Source organism: Eubalaena glacialis, chromosome 10, assembly GCF_028564815.1.
Source record: "Eubalaena glacialis isolate mEubGla1 chromosome 10, mEubGla1.1.hap2.+ XY, whole genome shotgun sequence".
NCBI lineage: Eukaryota > Metazoa > Chordata > Mammalia > Artiodactyla > Balaenidae > Eubalaena > Eubalaena glacialis.
The window spans coordinates 98,020,186-98,039,224 of record NC_083725.1 but is presented as its reverse complement, the minus strand read 5'-3'; the positions used below and the strand labels follow the sequence as shown (position 1 = coordinate 98,039,224).

The window sequence follows — 19,039 nt, the reverse complement described above, 5'->3', positions numbered from 1 at the left end:
CTCAACTTTTTTTTTTTTTTTTGCCAGATGAACACACAGGACTTTTCTTATTTCGCTTTTACACAAATCTCTAAATTTTGCCAAAGGGGAGAGGGATTTAAAACAGGGGTCAGGAAGTCGGCCTGCTGAGAGAGGTCCCAGCCTTGTGCTGCCCTAAGACAGAGCACCGGGTTGCCAATGACTCCGTAGGCCCGTCCAGACCTTGTGCTTCCAAAGGTGCCGAGCTCCAGATCCCAGAGAAAGTGGTTTCAGAGGGTGGAAGAGAAGAGAGGCCAAGTGTGGCCAATCCAACCTGCCCTGGGAGTGAAGCCAGCAAACCTCACTGAGAATGAGAGGAGAGATGCTGTCCTTCTTGAGACTTTTTTGGGCTCACTTACACCTATTCTGATTTCTATATCTGCTATATGTCGAAGGTCCTTAATAAATAAGTACTAACTTTTTTCTTTCAGAAAAACTGTTCAAGTCTTGCTTTTATCCTTCAGACAGCTTTTCCCAGCATTTCTTTCTTCATTTCTTAATGAGATTTAAAGAATCTTGGGAGGGGTAGAAAATGAAAAGCACAGCTCTTCTTGAACTCCAGTAACCTTGCCTGAAGTTTGAATTGCCCTTAAGCCTTTAGTGCTGAAAACCTGTCTCTCCACTTTTGCATGGAAGAGTTCCCAAGGTGTGAGCCTGGGACCTCTGGAGCTTGGTCCTTGGAATTTCAGCCTGTCTCCTCTCTCTCCCCATCTAGAAGCCAGCCTGAAGCTTGGCTCTAGCAGGGCCTCCGTGTAGTAAGATTTTGTTAAAAATAAGCCTAGATCATTCCACCCTTCCCTAGAAGGCAGAAGGGGAACCTCTTTTCCTTTCTGATGGCTATTTGGGCATCTCAGGGTGGGAGGTTCTTAGGACCCCAATTCTTAGACGGGTTTGGGAGGGGCTCAAAAATTCTTGGAATACCTCTGACTTCCCCTGCATCATGGTTCATATTCTATCTAGGTCCCTACTATGGATTCACACAAGAAAAACATAGAAGATGTCAGGAAACCAGTGCACATCTACAATATTCCATGCATTTTATACACATTATCTTATTTAATCCACCAGCAGTCTTTCTGGTAGCAATTGCTATTCCCATTTTACAGATGAGGAAACTGAGGCACAGAGCCATTCAATAACTTGTGAAGGTCATAAAGGGAGTAAGTGGCAGGGGTTGGGTTTGAACTCGGAGTCTCATTTTATTTTATTTTATTTATTTTTGGCTGTGCCACGTGTTTTGCGGGATCTTAGCTCCCCGACCAGGGATCGAACCCACGTCCTCCGAAGTGAAAGCCCAGAGTCCTAACCACTGGATCATCAGGGAATTCCCAGTCTCATTTTAAAGACCACCATTTTCTAACTAAACTTTAGCTTCCTTTCTTGAGGTTTTTGCCATTCTCTCTAAGGAGTTAGGAAGGAGGAAGTGGTTTGGACTAGATTCCTGGAAAACAGTAGTCATCATATGATGAAGCAAGCAGTTTGGAAACCTGAGGGGGCGGGATTGAGGAGACGGGTGATGGGGAGTCATGATGGGCAAAGCACTGGTGATGAAGATCAGATGTCAACACAGTCAAAGGATGGGGCTGGAGGCTGGGGTGCTAGTTATTGGGAAAGAAGGATGGCTCAGCCAGACTGCCTGCTCCCCTGACCCTTTCTCCCCGGCACGATAGCAAAAATCACATTCACACACGACTTGCTCCTTCCCTTTCCAATAAAGACAGCGATCCATGAGGTCATTTATGGTTTCCTAAATTAATTCTATCACCACTATGGCCTAAATGGTGAGTGTGTCTTCACTTACTCATCCCCAAATCCTTCCTGTGGTTTCTGAATACCTCCTTTTGCCCCACCAGGCACAGAGAGTGAGAGGGTGCTGACCTGGTTTGTGGCATTTGGAGACCATCTCTTAACTTTGACAAATTCAGTTTACCAAACTTCTGCCAATTGTCAATAAAGTACGTTAGGTCAGAGACTTTGGATGGAGCTGAGCTCCTCCATTTCAGGTCCCACCACCTTCTACCTGTGTAGCTGGGGACCATAACTAACTTCTTGGTACCCGGCAGTGCCTCACCTGTTCAAATGGGATAAGAATTCCCCTTCACTGGTTGTAGGGAAGACTCACAGATGTGTAAACCCAGGTATCCATAAATGCTCAGCAGATGGTAGCTTTTGAGGCTGTTACAAAGCTGAGCCCTCTGTTGTGTGTTGGAGATACAAAGCCAAACCCTGCCCTCAAGAGACTCACTGTCTCACGAAAGAGACAGGCCCACAGGCAAATTAATGAAATGGCAGAGTAAGGCCTGCTTCAGTGACACCTGGACAAGGTGAAGAGGTGTACTAAGGGGAAGAAAGAGCTCTACCCGGGTCGGGGTGGGGTGAGACTACTTCCTGGAGGTCATGATCAAAGCCGTGGGCGGGGCTCCAACTCTGGTTAATCTGCAGCCACAGCTTGAATAGCCAAGATTTCATCAAGGGACACCAGCTAACCTGCTTCCTGGACTGCTTGCTCTTCAGCCTTGCTTTAAAAGCAAAAGGCATTTCTGTTAAGATCTCTTGGGAGATTTCATTTAATCTTATCCCTCTTGAGAGCCTTGGGTCCTGAAATAATCTGGCTCCAGGTACCCTAAGTTAATAGCCACACACATTTAAAAGCTGGTTAGATTTCGGAAAACTGGAGGGGGTGATGAAAAGAGAAATTAAGTACCTAGAGTGTGTATGTGGGAGATGAATTAGCATTCAGACAGGCACGAAGATTTTTGAGGGCCTGATATATGCCAGGCATTGCCATGTATCAATACTTATTACCTCCTTTAATCCTCATAGCGACCCTGTGAAGGTTTTATTGTCCCTTTTTTACAGATGAGAAAGCTAAGACTCAAGGTATTTAAGCTGTGTGAGCAGGGTTGCACAGTTCAGTGGTAGAGTCAGTATTAAAACTCAAATCTGTCTAATTCCAGAGCTCTTTCTACTGTCCCAGGCAATCTCCCAAACTATATTTACACAGGATCCTGTTTCTTCCTTTTCCAATAAATGGCATTTATGAAGTTGTTTATGGCTTTCTAAATGAATGCTGTTGCCAACACAGCCAAAATGGTGTGTGTATCTTAAGCATAAACATGAGAGGTGCCCTTGAATGCAAGAATCTTTCATCACATCTGTCCTAGGTTGGTTGTACTAATGGCCTTGGTCATTGGTCTTCTTGTAGCTACAATTTTTGCAATAAGACTTTGCAGCAAGTCCCATGAAGAGGTAGAAGCTATTTCTCAGCCTTTAAATCTGGGCTGCTCTTATGCCTTGCTTTGGCCAATAGTAAATGGTGTTAGGATAGAGTGCTAGTTCTGGACCAGAAGAAGTGTTATGGGCATCACCTGGAACCTTGCCAGGCCTATACTAGGTGGTTGTGGGCATGTGAGGGACACATAGAAAGAGACTCCAGTGGTCCCAGCCATCCCAGATGAAGCCATGGTAGACCAGCCAGTTTCTAGTTGACCTGTTCATCAACCACAGCCACGTGCAGTCCAGTCATGCTCAGCTGAGCCCCGGTCAGATCCCAGAAGCACCCTGCCAATGGGTGGACTTGTGAGAAATAACCAATGTTTGTTATTTTAAGCTATTATGTTTTGGAGTGGTTTTAAATACATCAGTAGTTAACTGATATAACCAAAAAGTAATCTTCTTTTTAACTAGAGGTCAATGAAGCCGAGACATTTATTGTTTCCTTTATTAATCAGTACTCCAGTTTGAACTAATTGTTCCCTAGATATGCTGTACAGGTGTCATCTCAGGGTCTGCCCTTATTATCACTTTAGGAATTCCTTGTACTTTTCTTTCAGAATTTCACGTTTCCCCCTTTCTTGGTAACTCCCTTGTTTTGCTGGAGTACATCCTTCAGGAGTTGCCTGGGAATGGGTGAATAGGTTTGGAGACAATGAGTATCTGAAATGTCTTCACTCTACCTTTACAGTTAATTTGTGGTTTAGCTACATTAGAATTCTAGCTTGGAAACCTATCTCTCAGAATTTTGAAGGTGCTTTTTTCACTGTCCTCGCTCTTTCAATATGGCTGTTGAGAAGTTTAATTCTATTCCGATCCTTGATCGTCTTTATGATATAAACTTTCCTCCTCAGAAACTTATAGGATAATCTCTTTGCCTTGACTGTTGTTAGGAATTTTTATGATGATGTGCCTTAGTGTGGGTCTGTTTTTGACCATTGTGCTAAGCATTCAGTCTTTTTAGTCTAAATATTCATGCTCTTCAATTCTGGGAAATTTTCTTGATGTATTTCTTAGATGGTTTCTTCTTCTTCATGTTCTCTGTTTTCTCTTTTTGTAATTGTTATTATTTGTATGTTAGATTTCCTAGAATTTTCTCTACTTTTATCTTTTCTCCTCTGTTTCCATTGCTTTGTCTTTGCTCTGTTTTCTGGGATATTTCTTCAACTTCATTTTGCACAGTTTCTGCTGTGTTTTTTAGTTTGTGCTTTCATGCTTAAATTTTAAAGAGCTTCTTTTTTGGATGTTCACTGAATGTTCCTTTTTACACTAGCATTGTGTTCTTCTTTCATAGATAGATATTATCTCCTCTTCTCTTACTGAGATTATTAATGATATATTTTTAAGTTTTCTTCTCCATGAATTGTCTCTGCTCATCATGTGTAAGAGGGAGTTACAGAAAGCTAAGAACCCCGTGTACCTGGTAGGGTTTGGGATCTTCACTGTAGATTGCTTTGCTGGGCTATTTCCTTGGGAAACTATCTTGTTAGTATCTTTCAGGTTTGCTCTGAAGTTTATCAGATTCCCCAGAAAGACTGAGCTTTTGCTTGGAGCATATATGCTTGGCTGCCAGCATTCTGGGAGCCAAGTCGGGGAAAAAAAGTCTAGGGAGACTCAACATTCCTTATGTATGGTTTCTCTTTTTAGTATGATACTTTTAATGTCAACTGTGTATGCTTTGTTGCCCCTCAGTCAGAGACTCTCTCATTTGTCCTCTTTAGAGAATCATCTTCCAGTCTTTTTCTGGGATTGGGAAAGAACCGTCATTCGGCTACTTAGAGTGGGAAAGAAGATCTGGAGTTCTGACTGAATCTTAAATAGATGCATTTAAACCCATTCCCCTAATTTGAGCCCTGCCTTCTCCACCACAGAAGACTTTGGGGGTTCTGCTACACAAATCTGGTTGCTTCTCAACTTTCCCCACTGCTGGCTTAGGGTTCAGCTTTTCCAAATTTGCTCAGTTATCAATGAACCGTCACTTTCCAGCTTCAAATTTTTGTTGATATTGTCTCTTCCTCCACCCTCTTTCATCCCATTGGTTTATGCCTTTTTGCAATATTGCTTTATTGTCCTTTTAGAGGCTTGCATGAAGGAATGAAGGCGAGCATGTTCTCTCTCCTTTCTTTAACTAGAAGGCCAGGGGTAGTTCTTGGCTTTTGAAGAACTAACACTTCACAGTGTCTCTTTTAATTTGAAATGTGTAGGCCATACACTTTCTCCAAAAGAAGAGTCTCAAGTGATAGAAATTCATGTAATTTTTCTTCTTAGAAAAAAATAAAATGAGTATGAAGCTTCAGCCACCTCATAAACCTTTAGCCTTTCGTGTCTAAATTACGCAGACAACCAGATAATCACAGCTCTGCAAATCCACGCCTGACCTCCCACCCCTTTAAATCAGAGACTCCTGAGTCCATTTCCTTTACCCTTTTAATAGTAGCCTTTTAGTATGTTCCAATAAGTGCTTTCAACTGGGCAATATACATATCATGCTTTCCTCATTATTACTGGTCCATTAAAAATATATATAAAAATCAGAGGAAGGGTGTGCTGTGAAAAATCAAACAATGGTCATTGTACATGCATGAACAATGAGTTATTCTTGGAAAATTCAATACAAGTGATTTACAAAAGGCATACCTATGACACAAAGGTGAACATTATTCTTAAGTACATTTTGCTCTCCTGGAGAAGTCGGAGATTCCTTTCTCCTTTTCCTCTGCAGTACCAGCATTGAATGAACGTAGGCTATGAAATTTATTCTAGGTGTCATGGTCTCAATGTAAAACTTTTGGGGAGGTTCTGCTAGAGAAATCTATTCTGCCAGGCTAGAATCTGCAAAATATGGATATGAAGTTGTCTTTTGCCCCATCTTATTTTTCAGCTGGTGCTAATTTAAAGGAAGCCTTCAGGAGACACAAAAGATTTACAGTTCTAGGAAAAATTACACCTTAAGCCCTCAGGTTTGCAAAGCTCTCAGCTTTGCTCTCTTAAGCTTTGCAAAATAATAAAATGCTGGCCCCTTTCTTTTACAAACAAGGCTCAGTTTAATGACCTAGCCCAGGCCACCTGGCAAGTCACTGGTAGGAATGACGTGTAGTGAACTTGTGCTTCTGGAGTTACGCCCTTATTTCAAGTGGCAGAGAATATATTCTATTCCATGAGCACAGGCAATATTGCAGGGGTATTGCATCCAAGGATGAATGCTTTAGACCTCCCCTTTTCCTATCTTAAGAACACAGGGGTATATCCAAGTGAGGGATGACAACAATAATAAAAGGAAAGATCATATTTAATTCCAAAATTAAGTAGAAAACAATCTCCTATTTCAGCCTACTTGATGGGAATGTCTAGAAGGGGTGGAAAACCATCCCTAGCTGTGAGACTTCTATGACTATCCAGGACCCCAGAGAGAATCTGGCGGACAGGTAGAGCCTGGTCTGGCCCGCCTGAACCTGATCCTGTTGTGATTTGTTGCGTTTAGGTTAAAGAGCCTGCATGAGCCTGTTTGGGTCTGCAGCAGACCCAGGACAGCTCTTGGAAAGCGGGGGTACTTGGACACTAGTGGCAGTAACAACAGCATGGCTTGATGTCCATTTTCTTTTCATTCAACTCAAAAATAAAAAGAACACCAGACAGCTGAATATGGAGCTGATCGAGGGCGTCCACAAAAGAAAAAGGAAATTTTCAAAGACCATGATGCAGAGGGTGTTACGAGCAGGGGGAGGGGGGTGGTTATGAGGGTGGGGAGGGGAGAGCAGAGGTTGAGAATGGGCAGAAAGCCGGCATCTCTCCTTTAAATATATCCTTCAGAATCAGTTCTTGGTGTAAGCCCAGCCCTGATCTATGTGGGACCTCTTTCTTCTCTTCCTTCTTCTTCATATTTGGGCGGAGAAACATTGCCAGTTAAGCATATCAATTTAGAAAACATTACTTTTTATGGGTCCCATTTTATAGGAACGCTTACTTTACAGATTCAGTTTCTTCTATTACAAGTAGCCTTTGGAAGTTCCAGGACCAACGGAGCCACCTCAATTTATAAATAAAGACCACAGAGGACTTGCCAAGCAAGGGATAAAGCCATTACTCTCTTATTTGGCCATAAAGCTGCCTATCTGGTGATAAGATTCCAATGGTGGGAAGTCCTGTAACCTTTTGAGGGATTCTCCAGGCACTTAACTTAACCCTGAGTAGCAATTGCGTTGGGGACAGACTTGGCTTGGGAAAATATAAGCAAATACAGCCATAAAAATCCTCCAACAGGATCTGCACTGTTCCCTACCCCACTTTCCCAACCTGCATCGATCAGTTGGCTACTGTCTAGGCTTGTTGATTTCCACTGGTTTCTCCTTTTATTGCAAAAGGTCAGAAGGCACTTCCATATTGTTTTTGGACATCACGAACAGGGTCAGCGTCTAGGACATGGAACATCACAAATGGTCGGTCATGCAAATTTGATGTGACTTTTTACAGCCTTTCAGGGGAGAGACTAGGTAGCCGTTAATACATCAGAGCAGCTGAAGCTCCTCCTCTCACAATTCTGCTTCTAAGACAGGACAGAATGCCTTCAGAGCCTCAGAAATAAAACAATGCTATCTCCCTTGATCCTCTGTGAGATTTGGGTGAGTGAGCCTGACTGGGGGCTTAGCTCTGAGATGAAGAGCTGCAAGGAGGACCTTCTCATGTCTCCCTGTTGAGCTGTCGGGACCCAGACTTTGCTGGTTAAGAAACTGAAGGATCACAGCACAAAGGGTTAAAGTGGAAGAAGTACAGATGTTTATTATGAATTAGAGTAAACCCTTTTATGCCTCTGACAAAGTAACAACAACAAAATAATCATTCTGATCAAAGGACCTCCAGGGTTTCATATTTCAAAAACACAGATAAATAGCTTACTACAGATAAATAGCTTCACCGTTTGGGTATTTTCCAGAAGCATCTGAGAATTTTCCAGGGGGTCTGTAGAAGGGGATGTGTAACCAGTACATCCCCTTCCCCTACCCCACTGGAAAGAAATGTCCAGGGATTGGGCTGCTGGAAAGGCAATATGGACCTATTCAAATTTCCTCCCAGGGACCAATCTCTCTTAGCCCTGGGGGATGTCCTTAGCAGGTGGCTGTTCCCTGGTCGGTGGGGTGGAGGGAAGGTTGAGGGTCAGGAAGATGGATGTGTGGCTTTTGCTAGAAGCCATCCATAGCACACCCCAGCGGGGGTGAAAGGCTTCTAGGTGGGAACTGGAACAGTCAAATTCTTGCCGATTATTAACTGGGCCCTCATTTCAGAAAGCAATGTTGTTTTTATAAATTGGAACTGACTTTAAGAAACAAAACACACACACACAAAAAAACCCCCAAAAAGGAATAGAAAATTTTATGCTGAAAAAAGATCCGCAATGAAACAATCAGTAGCACATCGCATCTGTGAAGTGTCCCAGCTCCCTGTAAAGATTATGTCTCTGACAATGGTTTCTTTCCAAGGTCATGGAGTAGGTGTTACACCCCAATCTTCATGTCCACATTCTGCAGGTTCCGCCTCTCATCTGTGGTCATAAACTGGTCTGGGGTCCCTGACGACTCCTTGTTCACCAAATGCACCATCTCCTGAGACTTGCTAGCTTCTCCGTTGAGTCCGCTGGGCTTTCTCTCCTCCACAGTGCCATTGCCATTGTTGATCACCAGCTTTTTCTTCTGCCCACACCTAATAATTTAAAAAATCACATGAGAAATGGGCGCAATGACCCAATTATCATCGTCACTGTCACTGCCACCATCACTACAGTTGATGACGATCTGAGTATGTTTCATCCTACTGACTCTTAACAAGTGGCACTTCTCAAAGCGAGGTCCTTGAACCAGCAGCAAAAGCATCACCTGTAAATTTGTTAAAAATGCAAATTCTCAGCCCCACCCCAGACATACTGAATCAGAAAACTCGAGGAGAGGGGCCCAGGGTCTGTGGTTTAGCAAACCCTCAAGGGCTTTCTGATGTGCACTTGAGTTTGAGAATCAGTGGTCACAGCTCTGGGAAGCCAGTACTATTATTATCCCATTATCACAGCCAAAGAAATCTTGGGGCTCAGAAAATTCCATAACTTGCTCCAGGTTATTCAACAAATACTAAAAGAATTGGGATTCAAATCCCGGTGTGTCTGACTCCCAAGTTCTAACTCTCCTTCCACCATACTACGGAAGGGAAATGTTTGCCTCTTTTAAACTCCAGCCGTTTCTGCAGGCTCAGATAAACCATCAACGGAATGACTGTAAATCATTCTGATCTGCGTATTCAGGGAAGTCCCATTACTTCCTCTCCCAGTCAACACGTTGTGGGCCTTGTCAGGGTTATTACTGCAAGTACCGAGAAGAATGAGACAACTCTTTTCTAGAAGTATAAGGCCATATTGATTTTTCTCTTAACATTGGTTAACTGCCGTATAACCCTGGATATAGGAGGTTTGACTACCTCCTAGGCAAGTTGTTCACTATTACTTTAAGATTTCTCAGTAACATTACTTAAGATTCAAATGCAGAAGGTCTTCTATGGAAGAGCATGACCTTGGCCTTGTTGCTGGGTCAGAGCATTGCCTTATCATACCCAGCCTGACGCAATGCTTCCTCTTTCCTGTAACATAATCATTGCCACACATCTAGAAGTCAGACGCTGCTTAAACAAAAGCAGAGGTGCAGACCCTCACAACTACACATGGAGTGGGGAGGAGGGGAAATGGGCAAGCATTTATTGGACACCTCCTGAATGCCAGGCACTTTGCATGTAACTTCATGTAATCCTTACAATAATCTCACAAAGCAGCTGTTATTCCCATTATACAGCAGTGGAAACTGAGGTTCAGGGAGGTTTAGAAACTAGCTTGAGGGACAGAGTCAATATTCAAATCTAGGCTTTTATGACCAAAAGCCTGGGCTCTGCCACACTCTATTCATGCTACTAACCATCTGGAGATTTGGAAACAGTATGAAGTCAGAATTGTTCACTTTGCCACTGGATATTTGGAGTTGTACAGACAAAGCTTCTATTATTCATGATCATGGGCCATTCCCTCTGGGACTGCCAAGGCCATAAACTTTAATCCCTTGTTTGAGGAAGTAGACATTATACCCCCTGAATAGGAGGTTGATCCTGTCTCCTCTGGCATGACGCTTGATGAGGGGTCGGGGGAAGAAGGATGCTTGACTTGTGACGGTCTGTGGGGCTGGGCATATGGATGCAGTCCACATAGACAAGAGCAGGGGCTTGGAAGGCCCGGTTTGGGGACCTTAACGCTGTGTGACCTGGGGCAACTCACTTCACTTCTCTGAACCTCAGCTTTCTTATCTGTAACACCAGGCTGTTAAGAGTACCAGTGTCAAAGAATTGTGAAAATCCCTTGAAACAGAGACTGGCACTGGATACATAAGTCTACCGCTGTTTTATTTATTGCTCTTCTGAACAACGTGGGGTGAGGAAACCGAGGCCTTGGATAAGCACTTAGAACAGTATCTGGAACACAGTAAATGTTCAAGAAGCACTTGCTGTAATTGTTAATATAACCAGAGCCATATGAAATGTGTTTGGTTTGTTTCTTCTGGCTACCTCCACCCACCTTGTTATATTTACTCTGAAGATGATGGAAAAGGCCAAAGGTGGACGCTGCTTATGTTTTTTCAGATTGCCAGGGGGTATCTCATATGTTCTTTGTTTTTGATAGATTTTTGTTTAAATTCAATTTTATTGAGTGTAGTTGGTTTATACAATGTTGTGTTAATTTCTGCTGTACAGCAAAGTGATTCAGTTATACATACATATATACATATACATTCTTTTTCATATTCTTGTCCATTGTGGTTTATCACAGGATATTAAATACAATTTCCTGTGCTATGGAGTAGGACCTTGTTGTTTATCCATTCTATATATAATAGTTTGCATCAGATGTTTTTTGGAGAACAGGTGTCTTATTAAAGTAAATCCCATTCACCTACCTAATGTGCACTTGAGAAGTTGGATGAAATATTGCGGGGAAGTGATTTATACTCATAAAAAATGTTTGTGCAAGGGGGTGAAGTGGGGAGTAATGTTATTACCCTAAACGAAGCTGATTTTGAAAGTGGGTAACATTCAACGTGCAGGGCTTAGGAATATTGGGCTTGAGTTTGGTCCTGACCCCATTTCCCTTTGGATTCATGGTCTCTGTTTTTTGTCTGAGTTCTTTCAGGAGGGCAGGGTGATGCTCATAAATAACTCAGCCCAATATTTGGTGCTCCGGGCATTTCATAAGCACTTTTAAAAAGCAAGTTCTAATTTTTATCATTCTTATTAGTTACAGGAATGTTAAAAGAAACATTAGAGCTGAGGGTACTTCAGAGGTGATCCAGCTAACCTCTTTTCTGAGTCCAAGAAGTCGAGCCTATCACCCGAAGCTACCCCGCTAGTTACGGCAGGAACTACACCGGATCTGCAACTTTATGACTTTATGACTCTAAAGGTCAGAGATTTTTACTGAACTGCCTCTTGCCTGTATCTCCTTTCCCCTTCAATCTCAGGCATTAGCTGAGGATGCAGTGACGACACGATGTAGAAGACGCCAGACCGAAGCCTGGCCAGGAGCGGGTGGGGTTTAGAACCAGGTGACATATCTTTAGGGCATGGGGGAATTTATCCTGAAAGACTTGGGTGGGTGGGGAGTAACTTAACAACTGACCTTCTGTCTCTTCTACCTGACAGTCCTTAAAGATATTTAGAGATTTATTTTGCATTGTGTTGGAGCTTTGCCATTCCATCCAGTAGCCACCAGCCAGATGTGCCTATTCAAATTTAAGCTAATTCAAATGAAATAAAATTTAAAATTCACTTCTTAAGTCTAACTAGCCACATTATGAGTGCTCAGTCGCCACAAGTGATTAGTGGTTGTGTATTAGCACAAATGTGGAACACTTTTGTCGTCACAGAAAGTTATACTGGACACCTCTGCTGTAGAGGGCAAAAGGAGACTGGGTGAGCAGAGATTACAGTGAGCTACACTGCTACAGCTTTAAGATGATGGAACTCACCGATCACTTCCTCATGGAAGCCCATGTTTAACTCTCCCACCTCCACTTCAGCAATTAATGCTTTTCCACTTTTATCTTTTAACTGTAATTCACATAACAGGGCCTGGCCCAGAGAATGTTCTCAATAAACATTAGCTGACTCAAATTCAACAGGCCAACAGTGTCACGAAAGCTCAAGATTCTTGCAGAGAAGGGATGGTACCCTTTTCGTTTTAATGTCTTCCTCTTCTCTGCAGTGTTGACTGTCGTAGCCACCCCTCAAAAGAGGTTTGCTGAATAAATGAATGGCTGCTGTAGGCCTCTTCTCTTCAACCAAACTTTCTTTGATGAAAATAGGATTCTGTATCCCTCTATAATGCAACGTGCAAAGCAGAAAGGCCTCAGCCTTTTAAGAGGATTAGAAACGGGCTGGCGGCTTTAGAAACACACTGCACATTCAGGGGCCTGTGCGGCTGTTAACCACCCTTTAGCTACGTGGCAAATCTGTTTCTGATTATCAAATCAGGACATAGTAATTTACAGCATCCAAGCAGCTACTTTCCCTGTGAGACACTTGCTGTGCCAGATCCTGTGTGTCCCTGTTTGCCTGTTGCCAGGGTGACCACTGGTCTTGGGAGGAGGGGGAGGAAAGCAAGGGGGCCCGTTTTCGCTGCAGACATGATGAGAAGCGACACAGGAGCTAACCAGCTACACCCTAGGGACTCCAGCTGCTCTGGGGACAACGGAGATGCTTCTCCAAGTTCTCCCCGACGCCGAGAGCATCTGAGGCCAGCGTTTCCATGGTGACATGCACAAAGCTTATAGACTGTATATGTGAGCAGAAGTGGTGCATTCTAGGGCCTGGAACAAAAGGATTGATTTCTGACAATAGGAAATTCATATTTAATTGAGCAAAAGTCATCTAGGAGAAAACACAGAAGCCGAGGGAAAGTATAAAGACTCTTTGTAAGGGCTCCCTCAAATCGCATTATTTAAATTCAACTAAAAAAAAAAAAAAAGCTCTTTCCATTTAGTCATGGGAGACTTCTAGGAGGTCTTTCAGATTTATTTTCCTAGTTTTTGTTCCTTATACAATTGACTATCATGACTAATTTTTTTTTTTATTATGCCCTCAAAGGTACAGATAGCAACACAGCTATTCGACTTTAAAAGCACTTTCTTTAACTTGTACCAGTGTAAAACGACATTATTTGATTTCCTCCGATAAGTAGAGATACTGCATGGGCTGTAACACGGCAATGAAATGAGCTGTTTCTTGCTTTCCAAAAGCCAACAAGAAAGATTCTAGAATTTTCTCCAGGTCTTTCCCCAAATGGAGGGGCATTTTCTGACCTGTATGTAAGTATATAAGATTCTTTTGCCTTATAAGAAGAAACCTCAAGGAATGTTTACCAAATGTTAAATGTTCCTCTGCATTTGCTTGGAGAAAAATCGTGGCTCTTTAGAGCATCTTGAACAGGAAATTTAGAATTACACTTCTGGAATACCCCTGTGAAAGCTCATTTCCTCTGATGCTAGAATTACTGTTCTCCTTCACTTCATTTTAGGTAGCATTATTTCTAGAGCCTGGTCACAGCTCAATCAGGTATATGCATTGTGTACATTCCAAAACGATAGGCCTTGGTTGAGGTAGGAGAGAGGGGACGTTTGACAGTATGAAAACAGCCCACATGCCAGTTCTAGGGGGCTGTCGTTTTTCAGACTTCCCTAAGGAAAGTTTTTTATTGTCTCATACACCTCAGTCTCAGGGAACTCTACCTAGGCCGTAACCTGAATCCTTTCAATGACAGCTTCCAGAAAGCAGAAAATACTGTCATTCCAAAAAAAAAAAAAAAACCAGCAAATAAAAACACAAACCCAATGCCTGCTTTAGGTAAGGGTTCTAGAAGTTTCTAGGGGCCTCAGACAGGCTAAAGGGCCAACCCCTGAATCTCTATATAGCGTTTTTGTGCACTATGAATTCACAATAAATATGTGTTTAATGAATCAATGAATGAGAATATCTTTTATGTCTTCCTGGTGAGATATTGCACAACTTTCATCACATAGAGTCTCCACGGGCTTAACCCCCCCCCAAATTAAGAACCACAAAAAAGTCAACCACTATTTAAAAGCAGATGTCCAAATAATCACAGTCTCCTTTATCTAAGGAGTATGCCAGAGCAGAGCTTCTTAAACTGTACTGTCCACATGAATCCCTTAGGTCTTATCAAAACACAGACTCTGATACAGGAGGTCTGGCGTAGGGCCTGAGATGCTGCCTTTCTAACAAGCTTCCAGGGCGTGAAGGCTGCTGGTCCCAGGGGCTACACTCTGAGCAGCAAGGACATATCACCTAAGGCTTCTTATTTTTAGATTAAAGTATGGTTGACTTACAATATTCTATTTAGTCCCAGGTATACAACATAGTAATTCGATATTTTTATAGATTGTACTCCGTATAAAGTTAATATAAAATATTGGCTATATTCCCAGTGTTGTACAATATATCCTTGTAGCTTATCTGTTTTATACTTAGTAGTTATACAGCCCAAGTTTAAATGATGCCCTTTCAAAGTTGAAGGCCCTGAGGAGCATCCCCTTACCTTCTCCTACTGTTGACAGCGATGCAAACTGCAAGAATCAAAGCCAGGGCCAGGAGAGATGCCAAGATGATCAGCCATTCTGGTGGGAAGCAAAAGATATCCATGAACGTGGGAAATAAGCTTGTGAAAACAGAAATGCACTTTATAAATTGACCTGGTCCAAAAAAGAATTACAGTCAGCTCTATATATGGGTCCAACCAAAGGTCCAGTCAATAGCCAGATAATACTGGAAGAACCATTTTGCTATAGGTCTTTGCCCAACAGGACTCTTGTTTTCATCTCTAATCATCAGTCAAGATTTCCAAGTCCTCCCAAGAAAAACACGTTTCCAAAAATGTGTAGAATGACCTGTGGAAACTTGTAGATGCCTTTGGTGCAATGTTATTAAATAAATTAAAGGAGCACCCCTTAAAAGGAGCATTCCTTTCCTATATGAGAGCATTCACCTTACATTTTATTAAGGAACAAAAATGGAGGCCACTAGAGGGTGGGAAAAAGGACATTCCTGTGTGTGTAGGGCGGGGTCATTTGGCAAAACTTGTCAAAATCCTTCAAGATATACAGCCTTTGATCCATCATTAACACTTCCAGGAATATATAGGACCTCAGACTTAGCTATAAAGATGTTTATTACTGTGCTATTTGTGATAGTAAAGTTGGAAACAACCTACTATCCAACAGTTAGGGACTGGTTAAACAAATTAGGGTACATCCATTGTATTGTGTACTAAGATACAGGGGAAGAGTATTTAATGACATTGGAAAGCTGTAGCCAACCAGTTGGGAATGTAGTTTACTAAACAGTGTGTATAATTACATGTTTGTATAGAAATTAGATTGAAAAATAACAGAAAGGACATGCATGAAAATGGTAACCATGGTATTTCTGGATGGTGAGGTAGATAATAAGGGATTTATATTTTTACCCTTTTGTTTAGCTGTATTTTCAAAAATGTCTCCAAAAATTAATGTATCACTTGTAGACCAATAAAATGTTATTTATATGTTTTAAAACCAAGCTTTAGTAGGATTAAAATATGACTTGACAATTTGCAAGTCAATTGCAAAGTGGGCCGTATATCCACGCAATGAACTAAAGCTTAAGGAACAAGAAAAATGGGAAGCCATTCACTGGCCATTCTTCTTTGGGAAGCTTGATTCTCCTCTGATTTCCTGCTCAGTACTGCCTCTGTCTGACCTCTCCCTGGTTAGGTGAGTTTGGGGAGGGAGGTAGAGTTAGGAGGTGGGGAGGCTGACAGGAAGTTACCATTTCTGTTCTTTTCCCAGGTTTCTAGCCCTGAGATGCTCCATATTCACTCTCACTAGAGCTGGGGAAAATCTTGCTGCCTGATTATAGCAAATTGCATCCCACCCACCCACCCCCTCAGCCCACTCCCCCTCTCCACGTGCTCTGCTCAGGTAAGCCGAGGTAAGGGGACGCGGCCCATACCACGTTCTTCCCTCTCCCCAAGGGAAGCTCAGTCTGGAGACCTCTGAAGTTAAAAGAGTAATTTACCACCCTAGGAAAAACCTTCCTTTATTGTAAAAGAGAGTTAAAAGTTAAAAGAGTAATTTACCACCCTAGGAAAAACCTTCCTTTATTGTAATCCCCCTTTACAAATGCCCAGTTTTGAGCCCAAGTCAAATAAAGAATTTGCCTCAAATGCCTTAAATCCTGATGCTGAAGGGAGCCAAGTGGCCCAGCCTTCTCACTGCACATCACACATTCTGAAACTTTCTTCTGTCTGGATCAGTAAAGACTGTCCCTCAAGAAAAAGTAGTTTTTCTTTTAGTTTTTATGCCAGAAGAATATTCTCACTCCACCTAACATGACCCTTGTATCTCCCCATTGTCTGCAATGCAAGGGGAAATTTACCCGCTTCACCCCAAACCCGGAAGTAAAGAGATGACTGGGATAGGAAGGGTCAGGGGATGACAACGAGCCCCTGGGGTGATCACTCATTTGGGAAGGAAGCTGTAGTAACTAACATGGCGCTTCTTTGGGACAGACCAGGGACAGGTCTAAATATGAGCTCAGTCCATTTATGGGACCGAGGACAAAAGGAATGTTCCATCCTTTCCCACCAAGAGGCTGTAGTGCTCTCATTCACCCTTTAGCTTGAAAAGAGGAGCCATCAGGTTCAAGGTTAGACATGTAGGAAAATACGCTTTCCAGCTGGTCTCTGCTTCCTTTCCGGGACATTCAGAGAGACCCGCTTTTAGCGTTATTTTTCCTTCACAGCTCAAAACTCACCTGGAATTTGAGGTTTCCGCATAGGACCTGAGGTTGTGTTTGTCCCACGTTCCTGACTCCCACTTGAGTGCCCTAAAGAGAAAAACAACATCTCTCAACCAAAGTTTGGCACGCATCACCACAAGTTTCTTACAGAGTAGCACATAGGGCCAATCTCTATGTGCTACATCACTGTAAAGCTATTTATAGATCCAAGCCACAGACATTTATAATGTGTTGCATGAAAAAACACCTCCCCAGAAAAACTCGGTTTGATTAAGGTTTGGAAATGTTATTTTTCTACAAGAGCATGAGAATTCTCAGCAGCAGTACTATGCAGTGTTTAAGAGGCTGTAAAGCAGGACAGCCTTGGATTCAAGCCCTACCTCTGTCTCTTGCCAGCAACATCTGCTGGGTCAAGTCATCCCTCTCTAGGTCTCAGTTTTCTCACTCATAAAATGGGGTAATAATAGAATCCACTTCATCATCATTTTACAGAGGTTTAAAGAAGTGCACAAGAATGGTAATTGTGTGTGGTTACTGTAATAGGGAAGAACCTCTGTTTCTATTACAAGTCAATCACTAAAGGGATGTTACCTATAAGCTTAAATTATACATAGTGGCCCATCTCTGGGAACCCTGCCTCCCAGGGAATGAACATTATGGTAAAATATCTTTGTTTCACTCATAGGAAACATTCTTATCAGCCTCACCTGTGAAGGACTGCAGGAAGGAAGAAACTAACACATCCCCTCCGGAGGCTGAGCGGAAACCAGGAAAAGTTTGACTTTATTCCCTCCTCTTTTAGGATAAAAGAAGCCTGAATTCTAACTCAGGCAAGGTCGTTCTTTGGGACACCAGTCCATCTTCTCGGTCTGCGGGCTTTCTGAATAAAGTCACTATTCCTGGCCCCAACACCTCATCTCTTGATTAATTGGCCTGTCACGCAGCGGGCAGTACGAGCTTGCACACAGTAGCATTACAATTTTCTGTTTTTAATTTAGGACCTTGCTACCCTGGACCAGCAACGTCACGTGGGAGCTTGCCGGGAATACAGAGTCTTAGGCCTCATCCCAAACCTCAGAATCCTGATTTTAACAAGATCCCTCGGGGATTCAAATGCTCCAGGTTGTCGAAAACAAATCTAGGGCTTCCCTGGTGGCGCAGCGGTTGAGAATCCGCCTGCCAATGCAGGGGACACGGGTTCGAGCCCTGGTCTGGGAAGATCCCACATGCCGCGGAGCAACTAAGCCCGTGAGCCACAACTACTGAGCCTGCGTATCTGGAGCCTGTGCTCCGCAACGGGAGAGGCCGCGACAGTGAGAGGCCCGCGCACCGCGATGAAGAGTGGCCCCCACTCGCTGCAACTGGAGAAAGCCCTCGCACAGAAACGAAGACCCAACACAGCCCCCCCCAAAAAATAAATAAATAAAAATTTTTAAAAAATGTTATAAAAAAAAAGAAAACAAATCTAAAAACCACGTCCAATATCTTCAATAGGTATAAATATAGGTATTAAAAAGTAAGGATTTGGGGTGGGAGGGGCAATAGCCCCTTCTGTCTGTGAAAAATCACCCTAAGGAGAGTGCCTGTTAATATATTCCCGAAACATGCATTGCTTAGAAGACAACATTTTCTACTGCTACAAAACCAAATAAGGAGACAAATAAAGGATCTCAAACTGGAAGGAACAGGAAGTATCACAATATAAAGAATCCACAAGTCAGAACGGGAGGTTCATCAAAATGAGGGAGGAATTATGTTTTAAAAGAAACTTCTAAGACATCTTGTGAAGGACACTCACCCAAATGAAAGTTTTGGTTTGTGTGTGTGTGTGTGTGTGTGTGTGTGTGTGTTGTGCTTTCTCCACTGCTTCAAAGCGAAATGT

The 19,039-nt window shown here is 42.7% G+C and overlaps 1 protein-coding gene across 18 annotated transcripts in view; it reads right to left on the bottom strand.

Annotated features, from left to right (window-relative positions):
* Nucleotides 1-8,635: 8,635 nt before the first annotated feature.
* The window catches only part of CD44 (CD44 molecule (Indian blood group)), an 87,598-nt gene continuing 77,194 nt past the window's right edge, over nt 8,636-19,039 (bottom strand). For all 18 annotated transcript variants that reach the window (XM_061201585.1, XM_061201581.1, XM_061201578.1 and 15 more), the window contains 3 exons: nt 17,173-17,244; nt 14,918-14,996; nt 8,636-8,985 (listed from right to left, as the gene is read on the bottom strand). In XM_061201585.1, the coding sequence (XP_061057568.1) occupies nt 8,781-8,985; nt 14,918-14,996; nt 17,173-17,244 (356 nt within the window). In that variant the 3' untranslated portion in view covers nt 8,636-8,780. The remainder of the gene's footprint in view (nt 8,986-14,917; nt 14,997-17,172; nt 17,245-19,039) is intronic.